The following is a 12,279-nucleotide window of genomic DNA, read 5'->3' as shown; positions in this document are numbered from 1 at the left end:
AAAGTTGGTTCACTCTGTCGGTCCAATGCAAGGAGCACCAGACTTATGAAGAATGGACGCCACATACAATACAACACAATAAAGCTTTATTGATCCCTTAGGAAATTGTGATGTACATGGCTCCAGAAAAGAAAAATCATAGACAGTTAGAAACACAGACAATAAAACATGATAAAGTGGTAAAATATGGCTGGGGGGGGGGGTCCCTGGAGGGGCAAGTGGGGGTTATTAAGTTAGTTTGCCTGTTCCTTGAGTCCATTTATTGTAGAAATCGATGGCTCTTGGTATTGTTAGAGATTTTAATCTGGGCCTAACCGCCCTTAACAGTTGTACAGGCGACTTTCAAATTAACCCTTTCATGGTTGTCCTGGTACCAGGAACTTGAACATAAAACCAAGACACACATCAGTCTCTTAGTGTATGTAAAGATCTTCTCATTCGTTTAATCTCTCAAATGCATAATATCACAGACAGAAGAGTCATCAAAGAGGCGTGAATAGTATACTGCAATGCTATTGGTCATCAGCACATTCTGGAAAAAATGAATAGGCCTTGTTCACAGCCATGCTTATCTACAGAATGTCTCCAGAAGTTTCTTCATAACCAAAACAAATAACAAGAAAACAGAGGCCTGAAGGACAGTAAGGATACCAAGGATACTGTGAAAGGCAAACAACAGTTTAAACAAGAAAAATAGCTGAAGACATTTAACTCTATAGCTAATGAGTGGGCTAATGAGTGGACATCCCCCCTCTCCCCCCCCAGGGCAGACCTGTAATGGCGTCTGTTTTGTTCTCTTGGTCAAGGTGGCCGCCGTAGAGGAATATATCACCAACAGTATAAAGGAGTTTTGAAACCTCGTTGCTCGGCAGCTGATCTGCCTGTACCGGTCACTTCTCGTGCTCTGTTGTTGGAGTAGTACTTGGTGCAATGGTTGTAATGCATTACTTGCCATAGATATGAGCTTGCTTCGACTCCTGACCTGCCAAATGCTGTCGATTGGGCTCAGGCTAATGCCTTGTGACCTTCTAGTGATTTTGGCCAGCCTATTGTATTCCTTCTTTTTAATTGACCCTCCCCAGCAGACAATGGCATAGCATATAATGCTTGCGATACTTGATTCGTAAAACATCTTTAGGATTTTGGAACAGATGTTGAATGACTTCAGCTTCCTGAGGAAATACATCCTGGAGGAAGCTTTTTTGAGTACCATATTGCTGTTAGCTTTCCATTCTAGCTTATCATTAATTACAACACCAAGATACTTGTACGTTTGGACCTGGATGATGGGTCTACCTTTGATTAAGATCGGATCATGGGCTGTTTCTTTTCCTCTGTAGGTCTATGACCGTTTCTTTAGTTTTTTCTATGTTTGGTAGGAGGCTATTACCTTCTCTCCATTCCACAAATTTGTTTAAGACTTCCCTATAGGTTTTTTCCTCACCCTCCAGGATGCAGGCAACGATTACTGAATCATCTGAAAATTTCTAAGGGTGACAGGTGTCAGAGTGATAGCGGAAGTCAGAAGTGTATATACTGTAGTAAACAGGAATGGAGATAGTACAGTGCCCTGTGGCGCTCCTCGGTTACTGACCAAAGTTTTAGATAGACCTCAATAGATCCTAATGGGCAAAGAACTGTCAGTTAGATTCAGTTCAAATATCCAGTTATTGATAGCCTTGTCAGTGTTCAGATTGGACAGTTTATCCCTCATTAGAACTGGGTCGATGGTGTTGAACGCGCTAGAGAAATCGAAATAGGTTATCCACACAGTAGTACCACTATTCTCTAGGTATGAGTATGTTTTGTGTAGCAGGAAAAGAAGGCTCTCAGTTCTTCTACCCTGTCATTGGGTATTGGGGGCACTCTTTTTACCAGCTGCCGGTAGATTGGTTTTCCAATGATAATGTTGTGGTCTGATCTGCCCAATAGTGAACGGATCACAATGTTATAGACATCACTCACATTGGTATACACTAATTCTAGGATTTTGTCATTTCTGGTTGCTAAGCATACATATTGATGAAAATCAGGGAGGTAGTTGTTAGATAGAGCATGGTTAAAGTCGCCCATTATAAGTTTGGGTGTTTATTCTGTAGGTCATTGATGTCATCAGCTAGGATTTCACAGGCCCTGTTTCTGTCTGTAGATGTTGGTATGTAAATTACACCCACTAGAACAAGTACAAGTTCTCTTGGTAGATAGTAGGGAGAAATATCATCTAACAACAGTTGATGTTTGCACAACAGTGTATCTTTTTAACGGAAGTGTGAAATGGATTGCACTATTTGTCACTGATATACAGGATGACGCTTCCCCCTTTACCTTTACCTACAGCCTGTACGTCTCTATCTGATCTAATTGCCTGATAACCTGGGATGCATATACAAGAGTCATTAAAGGGAACCTGTCACCAGGAGGCCGATTTTTAGCACTCCCCCAGGCCCCACATAGAATAGTACATACACTGCCAAAGTGTTTTTGTATAAAAAGTTGGTTTTACAGAAAAAAGGATTCCAAATGGGAGGAGCTGGAGAGGAGCAGTTCCCCCCCACCCTTGGGAAACATGTGACCTTTTCAAATATATGAATAACTCCCCACACTCGGGATTGGCTGTAGAGGAGCAGGGGACGTCGCTAAGCCAAGTGATGGGTGTTTTCATATATTTTAAAAGGTCACATGGAGTAGCTGTTTCCCAAGGGTGGGGAGGAACTGCTCCTTTCCAGCCCCTCCCATTTGGCAACTGCCTAGTCACACAGCAGATGCTAATGAAAGGTACAATATAACATATCTTTTTTTCTATAAAACCAATTGTTAATACAAAAACACTTTGGCAGTGTATGTACTATGCTCTGTGGGAACTGGGGAGTGCTAAAAATGGGTCTCCTTGTGACAGGTTCCCTTTAAGCTCATTAAGCAGCCAAGTCTCTGTGAATGAAAGCAGACTGGAATTCATGTACATTCATATCTGCAAAGTGCAATCAATTCATCTATTTTGTTGTGAATGGCTCTGACGTTTCCCCTTAACAAAAGAAGGGTCAGGTGGTCTGTGTGCTTTTGTTTTATCCCTGAGTTTTTTAACGAATTTTCTTCCTCTAATTTTTTTCCTTATTTCCAAAGGGATGGGCAACCTGTTACCTATGCATCTATATGTAACTCCAGTAGACTGTCCCTGGAGTATTGAAATAGAGGGGTGACAGGGTTTTTGTTCAATAGTATGCTTCAAGGACACCTTGTTAGTGCCCCCATGATGATTTAGATAGTGTAGGCACAAGGGTTATTGCCTTGGTAGTAGCTGAAGCTGCATGTTACTATTGGTGCGACCATGGTTTTGATCAAGAAGATGGTGGTCCTCATGTTGTCTTGGGGTACATGGTGCAAATCAGGTGTTAAGAGCATCCCAGATGCACAAGCCTGTGTGTTTTACAGGCAATATGGGTGCTGTGCAGGAATATAGGTGACTAAATCAGTAGTTGAGAGTTATGGTGGTCTGCATGATAATGCACTTGATGGTGGTTCTTGCAGTTCCTAGTGATGCTGCTCCTGGTATTGATGGCAGTGGAGTTGTTGGTTAGCGTTGATACCCCCGTGATGATGCTGCTGCTGATGCTTTGGATGCTTGTGCCGCTGGTACTAATAGTGATGTTGCTGGTAGTGCTGGTACAGTTGGTAATGCTAATACCGGTGATGCTGCCAAAAATGGTGGAGTGCCGCTGGTGATGCTGCCAGAGATGCTGGAGGTGCTGCTGGTGCTGGTAGTTCAGGTGGTTCTGCTGCATGTGATGATGTTGATGATGGTTCCGCTGGTCAGGTTGTGGTGCTGGTGTGGGATTCTTTTACTGCCGGTAAGTGATCCAGGGTAGTAGCACTGTGCTTGTATTCTGTTCCAAGGGAGCAGAGCCTGTTCAGATCCAGGTACTAGGTGTGGGGGATATGGATATCTACTAACATCACTAAAATTCACAAAACTAAACTAACTATTATAGGCTAGACTAAACTCATAAGATGTGGAAACTAGGTAAATAAAAGACAAAAAACTAATAAACTAGGTGACTTACAAAAACGAAATAAGAAAAAAAAGCTGGAGCTGATGTACAAGCAGCCACCTTCCAAGGCACACAATAGTATAGATGTGATATCCTGAATATAGTGCCCTCTGCACACTAGATAGGCAAACTGCACATGTTTCAGTTTACACTGTTTTTAGTAAATGTGCCCCAGTGTCTTGCTGGAACTCTCCGGCATGCTCAGTGCATGGAACTAGTACTGAGGGACCATCTGCCAATATACAACTGCAGAGGTATAAAGTTCTGTTTACTTTCCTCTTCAGACAGTATTATCAGGGGCCAGATAAGCTACATGATGCCAGTGTTGTCAGGTGGTTTGGGAAGAGCAGAGGAAAGGTAAAGGAGAAGGCACAGCAGGAGGCAGTGATGGAGGTGACACCCTGCATCATCACACACCAGACAGAGGCAGAAGGAGATGGGAGGGGTAAAAGGGGAATTCTCCGCCAGCTCATCTGCCTTCCTCTGTGTACTGGGGCTGATTCACATAAAAAATAATAGCTTCTCATATTGGAATAAAAGGATGGTTTGGCAAGATTGGAACACTTTTACTTTTCTGTTCCCATCTACAGTACATTAAACAGACAAATACTGGGACAAACCATACAAATGCAAATTATAACCTGGAAAAATGATCATTTGATGGTTTGGGTTATATGAATAGATAATTAATAGTGCTCAATTTATATGTTCCCTGTGTATCACTGAATGTAGTTGTTCTGACTTGCAGTGAATGTGATCTTATTCTGCAGAGCATTGTAGTGCAAATGGATACATGCTCCACGCACACACTGCCATGCTTGCTCTGTCAGAACCAGGGGCGTAACTTGAGGGGGTGTAGAGGTTGCGGTCGCTCCAGGGCCCAAGAGGTTTAGGGGGCCGTTATGGTGTCACTTTCCCATATGAGAAGACTATTTCTATAAACCCTTCATAATAGTCGGGGACCTGGCACAGACTTTGCATTGGGGCCCATCAGCTTCTAGTTATGCCACTGGTCAGAACATGTACACTGGAGATCGAAATTAGAGAACTCAATTTCCTAAATGTCACAGTAGTTGTGAAGTAATATGTGACTGCACATAAATTTCATTAATTATCTTTTGTAAATGTAAATGAGATAATTGTAACCGACATACTTGCGCCAAATACTGCAATTCACAGATGACCCCCCCCCCCCTCAATGGTGTTTCAATACACTTAAGTATTCTCTAAGGCCATAATTCCTGTAGACTTCCTGCCATGATTTTCTAGGCCATTTTTGGCCTCATTAACAGGGTCTTTCACCTGGTTGTTCCTGGGGACAGATCCTCTCCTAGTATAGGTGTTAAGTTGTTATATGTCCCTTTCTGTCTCTTCTTTCTGTGAGCTGCTCTTGTGTTATAGAGATGTTTCTATATGTTTCTAGTTCTCCTGCTCTTGCAGCTGATGACATCTCAGCCACTCACATCTCAGAAGGGTCTAGCCAACTGCCGACTCCCTAGAGAGCAGTGTATTCACGGCGGCGGTCGCGTTCCGATGCATGGAGAGGGCTCGCGGGCCGAGCCCTCTCCATAGCCAGTAAGTCTCTGCTGCATATTGCAGCAAAGGCTTACCGGTAACACCCGCGATCGGTGCCAGCACCGATCGCGGGTGTCTTCTTGCTGATCGCCGCCGGCAAAGCTGCCGGCGGCTTCAAACTGATGGCGGCGCATCTTTCCGAGGATTGCCGCTCCCCGTGACGTCATCGGTGAGCGGCGTTCCGTCGCCATGGTAGCTTCGGGTCTCACGAAGACCCGAAGATACTTCGGGTTAACCCATTCATTACAATGTGCTATCAGCACATTGTAATGTATGAGGAGTACAATCCCCATATACTGTAGTATGGCAGTATATGGTAGGATCGATCAGACAACCTAGGGTTAAAGTACCCTTGGGAGTCTGAAAAATAGTAAAAATAAAAAAAAAGTTAAAAAAAAAAAATTATAATAAAAAAACCTAAAAATTCAAATCACCCCCCTTTCCCTAGAACTGATATAAATATAAATAAACAGTAAAAATCATAAACACATTAGGTATCGCCGCGTCCGAAAATGCCTGATCTATCAAAATATGATAACGGTTTTTCACTGTGTTTAACCCCGTAACGGAAAATCGCGTCCAAAGTCAAAACTGCCACTTTTTTGCCATTTAAAAAATTTTTTAAAATTCTATAAAAAGTGATCAAAAGGTCATACAGTCCTAAAATTAATATAATTGAAAACATCATCAAAAGTCGCAAAAGATGACACCACCCTAAACTCCATACAACGAAGTATGGAAAAGTTATAAGCACAAGAAGACGTAAAAATAAAAAAAAAAAATTTTGTTCATGAGGTTTTAATTTTTGTAAATGTATGAAAACATTATAAAACCTATACAAATTTGGTATCCCTGTAATCGTACTGACCCAAAGAATAAATTAGATGCGTCATTTGTGGCGTGAAGTGAAAGCCATAATATCCAAGCCCACAAGAATACGACACAAATGCGTTTTTTCACCATTTTCACTGCATTTGGAATTTTTTTCCCACTTCCCAGTACATGGCATGGAATATTCAATGCGATCACTATGAAGTGCAATTTGTTACGCAAAAAACGAGCCATCACATAGCTTTTTACGTGTAAAAATAAAAAAGTTAGATTTTTGAAGGTGGGGAGTGAAAAATGGAAATGAAAAAACGGGAAAGGGCCCAGTCCTTAACCGGTTAATAACTTTGCTCTGCTCCATAAATCAGTGTGTGCAGGGGTCTACCTGTCATCTGTTAAAGTGCTTGAACACATTCTAACTGCATACAAAAGCATATACATTTGCATTAAGCCTTTGAATTTTATATGGAGGGTCCCAAATATCAGCTTGTGGGCTCAACACCTATTCGCCCTGCTCTGGTATCTATAGAACTGATTCAAGCTATAGACCATTCTTGGAGCATATGGCCATATGCTTGATGACTTAGACACCTAAAGTAACATTTAAAAAATGCCTAAACTTTCATTCCACTAGAATAAGTTGGCACATCTGTATATGAGGAGTAGCACTTCTTTTGGCCAATATTTTATTAAATTTTTTTCACCTGTTTAAGGTTTTATCGCCCAGGGCTATTAACTGTGTGTATGAACACAGCAATAAATGAAGCCATACAAAAGCCACAAAAAATGTTTGTATCTCCAGGGGAAAAAAACAGTCATGTGCATGAGGGCACATGGTTGTATATGAGGGCCATAAGCTTGCTGCACATAAAAGAGGTCTACTACGTATGGCTGTTTAGTTACTATGGATATGTGCGGGCGAGAGGTGCCTGTTGTCCATGTTTGCGACCCTTATTCATCAGGTGGTTGTGTGCACTTAGCCTTATTAAGTAGCCTGATATGATATTGCAGCATATTGAGCAATATTGATATGAATATACAGTATATTGTACATTGAGATAACAAACATGATATTTACTATGTCTGCATCTGCATGTTGTTAGTTCTTTCACTTCCTCCTACACATGCGACTCTGTCCTACTTCTTTCTCTCAATTTTGTACTCTCCACTCCACTCTTTATACACATCTATTCACACATGTAATCTGAAACTTTTGTGAGCTTGCTCCGTTTTTTTTTGGAGACCAATTGCATTATGAGTCGTTTTAGAATGAATGCTTATTTAAGACGGGTTTGCTTTGAGAAATACAAATGGGGTTTGCATGCGAGTTTCAGTAGGTATATATCATTCACACATAAAAATAAACTTACCAAAATGGTGTTAGGGACATGATTAATAACCATGATTGCATACCACTTGCCCTTACACACATGCAGAGGTAAAATAGACCCACTAAGGTGCTATGGAGTGCAGAGATCTGCTTTGTACCGTGCATATGAAAAATCACCCACTTATCAAATCTGAATAAGGAGACTGGCAAAAATATATTAAAACTGGTGCAAACTGGATGAGTGCTTGATAATCCAATAGTGTTGCATGCTCTTAGTAAATCTGGTCTATTTTAAGGATGAGCACTACCAATCCTCTTTACACAAAAGTGGTGCAAACACTCCATAACACATGTGCAAGCTCAAAAACATTCTTTTTTAGTGCAAAAATAGACAAAAAACTGGCACAGACACAATGATATATCTGGGCCATGGCAGTTCAGCACATAGGGTCTCATTTACTAAGGGTTGCAGAGTGCACTTTTTTCGGGCTGTGCGCCTTTTACGGGGATTACACGGCTTGGACAGGTATTTAACAAGTGTCTGCACTTGGATTGTTCGCACATAAATGTTTTTTGGCACAGGTGCTCTGGCTTCCATGCGGCACAAATTGAGGGGCATTCCTTCAGACGATCCGACTGATTCGGACTGAGTGCAGGATTTAACATTCAAATATCCTGCGACACATGCAGGATATCAGTCACACTTTCTGTGAACTACAGTGGATGGCTAAGTAAATGTTCCCCATAATCTAAGAGGGACTGTGTATTTGTCTTTGTGTTACTAGACATGGATGGTTAGTGCTTGGTACTGTGCAAACAGTTTCAAGTGTGGTTCCTGTTTAACTCATCTACAACACACTGTGGCGTAACTAGAGTTCACTGGGCCCTGGGGCAAAAATCCTAATGGCCCCTCCTCCAGCCTAAATATGACCACTGCCATTACTACAATCCAATAATTAAATGCAGATGGACATTTTAATTGTGAGGGGAGAGTAGGGTGTAACATACTAGCACGTTACATATCTGTTACGGGCATATGAAGAGGGCTCATGGGCTTAGCCCTCTCAATAAAAGCTGATTGTTTGCTGAATATTGCAGCAAACACCCGCAATTGGTTCTTACACCGACCATGGCAGTCTTAAACTGGTGATGAGTGGGCACTACCATATTAGCTTTGTTCATCCCTCCCAGGGAGGTCATCAGGGAGCGATGATCAGTTGCCATGAAAACCTGTAGTCTTTATAGGACTCCAGGGCCAGTCATTGCGGTAGATTTGTAACAGTGTGCAAGTGGCACAATTTTACAAATCTACAGTAATTTTTCCATATAGTGCCTTACAGTAGCATGGCAGTATGTGCTAGGATCGATCAGACAATCTAGAGATTAAGTACTGTAGGGGTCTGAAAAATTATATTTAAAAAAAGTAAAAAATTACAAAAAAAAAATAAATAAACTTAAAAGTTCAACCCCCCCCCTTTCTCTAGGATTGTCATAAAAATAAACAAATAAAATATTAGTGTTAGGTATTGCCACTTTCCAAAAGTCCCAATCTATCAAAATATGATAATTGTTATTCCCGGTGTTGAAACCCATAATGGAAAATAGCACCGAGTGTCTGAAACATCACTTTTTCGCCATTTTGCAACATAGAAAAAGTTAAATAAAAACTAATCATAAGGTCATAGATCACCCCTCACACAGCAACTTACACAGAAGTATGAAAAATTTATTAGCGTTAGAAGATGGTAAAATGAAAAATATTTTTTCATAAAGAAGGCTTACATTTTTTTTAAATGTATAGGCAGTCCCCGACTTAAGCACATCCGATTTACAGATGACCCCTAGTAACAAATGTACAAGATAGGTTCTGTAGGTTTGCTCTTAAGTTGAAGTTGTATGTAAATCGGAACTGTATATTTTATAAGTGTAACCTCAGCCAAAAATGTTTTGGTCTCTTTGACAATTGGATTTTAAAACCAGGATTAACAATAAATCTTTATTGCCAGCACCTTTGATAACTCTTACAGCTGATCATTGTAGCTTGGGACTAAAGTACAGTAAATTACCAACATCCAGAAGGCCGTTTGTAACTAGGGTCGTCTGTAAGTCGAGTGTTCTTAAGTCGGGGATCGCCTATATATGTACATCACTGAACATACATAGTGTATATACATTACGGTACATAAATACTGTACATACACATATTGCACATTTTCACACATTTGTACAAATCACATATGCTGTACTACAGATACATGACACACTCACACACAAATACAGTTACTCACCTCTTTAGGTGACAGTAGTTTGGATCCACAGATTACAGCTCCTGGATGCTGGATTTCCTGCAATGCTTCAACCTGACAGTTGCCTGGCTGGTGTCACATTACAAATCAGGCAGCCGGGCGAACAGCATGGACCTACAGGTGGTTGACCCGGGGTTGGAGGGGACAGGGCATTTGTGTTGTGTAGAGGAAAGAGCTTCCTGCACAGCAGTAAGGTATGAGCGTCAGGCAGGGAGGCCCATGGTGGTCACATCTGTGTGTGAGCTGCGCTGCAGTTCCTTCTTGTGTGGGTGCAGCACATGGAGGAGTCATGGGCCCTTCTCCACTTATGGACCCGGTCGCAGTCGCACCCTATGCGTCTGCGATCATTACACCTCTGAAAACTTACATGTTGTGTAGTCATTTATTTTAATGTGTTCTTAGGAAGAACATTTTTGTTGCTGTTTTTGCAAAATCACCATTAACAGTGTAAATGTATTTCCAATTACTATAATGCAATTTCAAGTAACCTGAAATGTATTCTACCATAGGAGTTAAAATGGGCCCATACCTGTAATTATTTTTATGGCTACTTTAAAATCTAAAGAGTTATGTAAAAGAAAATGTTCTTAGAAATGCTTACTTTACTTACAGTAGGCTAATTATTTGAAAGGACAAAGCTTTAAAGGATTTACCAGAATTTACATTACACATTTTTATTTGTATTTTTAAATCATTATACTTGTGTCTTACTAAATCTACTATTATATTAATCAGATTTTCATTTTCTCTTTTTATAGTCAAAAAGGCTAAGTTTGATGGGCCACAAGGTAAGAAATATTTACCTGTTTTGAGCTTCTTAGACAACATACAGAGTTATATGAAAAGTGCACCAGTTTAATAAAAATAAGTCCCCATACCAAATGTATGCATTGCATGCTTTTATTTTAGGCTGAGTTCACATCATTTTTGTATACTGCCGATTGACATGTTTTTCACTGAAAAAACATAAAACAGGTGCATGTCCATTCAAATGGCATATCCATCTGTAAACTTTTTTGGTTGACAAAACGTAGGCTGCTGCTTTTTTTTATATCCTTTTGGAAAAACGTATGCAAAATTTATTTTTAATATTGATGTCTATGGGCGATGTATGCAAAAAGATTAATAGTGTATGCATCATCCATCACATCCATTTTTATGGATGTTAAAGGAGTTTTCCCACGAACAAAAATTCTCAAATCTCAAACCCTTGTGATGTTTACAAAATAAAGATCATTTTAACCTCCTACTTTACAACTTTACTCAGTTTTAATGCTGTTTTAGCTCCTATCGCTCCCTAGATTGGGAAGTGCAAAATTCCAGAGTGTGGGTGGGGACTCTCTAAGCAGACACATTTTGATCCATCTAGTTCTGTGGGTTGACAGTGTGGTTACATTATCAGGGTACAGGTGTATATACACTTTTATCTGACTACTGACATTGTACTAACACACTGGCACATAGGCACATAGAAAAGAGCGATGAGACAGATAAGAGATGCATGAGATACCTATAACACAGAGGCTGACAAACTTTTACACTGTCAGCGCTGCTACATTTCTGTTCTCATAGATATGTGCCTTTCCCTGGCTCAGTTACGGTGTATACTCGAGTATAAACCGACCCAAGTATAAGCCGAGGCCCCTAATTTTACCACCAAAAACTGGGAAAACCTATTGACTCGAGTATAAGCTGAGCGTGGGAAATGCATTGGTCACAGACCCCTCCAGTATATAGTCAGCAAGCCCTCGGTAGTACATAGCCAGCCAGCTCCCAGTAGTATATAGCCAGCCCCTGTAGTATGTTGCCATCCAGCCCCCCGCAGTATACAGCCAGCCAGCCTCCTAAAGTATACAGCCAGTCAGTCCCCTGTAGTATACAGCCAACCTGCCCCCTGTAGTATACAGCCAACCTGCCCCCTGTAGTATACAGCCAGTCCCCGTAGTATACAGCCAGCCTTCCCCCTGTTGTATACAGCCAGCCCACCCAGCACGTAAAAAAAACAAACTTGCATACTAACTTTCAGGTGGTTTCAATGTCCGCGCCTCCTCTTCTGTATTCTCCAGGATCCTCCGGTTCCCACGGCTCCTCTTTTTTCTTCAGTCTTCTGGCCGACACATACTATGATGCGGCTGCTGATGACATCATAGTGCGTGCCGGCCAGCAAATAACATGGCCGCGTCTCTGCCGGCTG

The 12,279-nt window shown here is 41.1% G+C and overlaps 1 protein-coding gene across 13 annotated transcripts in view; it reads left to right on the top strand.

Moving 5' to 3' along the window:
* The window catches only part of UNC13A (unc-13 homolog A), a 256,890-nt gene that overhangs the window by 6,742 nt on the left and 237,869 nt on the right, over nt 1–12,279 (top strand). For all 13 annotated transcript variants that reach the window (XM_072113608.1, XM_072113606.1, XM_072113536.1 and 10 more), the window contains exon 2: nt 10,844–10,873. In XM_072113608.1, the coding sequence (XP_071969709.1) occupies nt 10,844–10,873 (30 nt within the window). The remainder of the gene's footprint in view (nt 1–10,843; nt 10,874–12,279) is intronic.

Source organism: Engystomops pustulosus, chromosome 1 (assembly GCF_040894005.1).
Source record: "Engystomops pustulosus chromosome 1, aEngPut4.maternal, whole genome shotgun sequence".
Classification (NCBI taxonomy): domain Eukaryota; kingdom Metazoa; phylum Chordata; class Amphibia; order Anura; family Leptodactylidae; genus Engystomops; species Engystomops pustulosus.
This window is presented reverse-complemented; position numbering and strand designations above follow the sequence as displayed.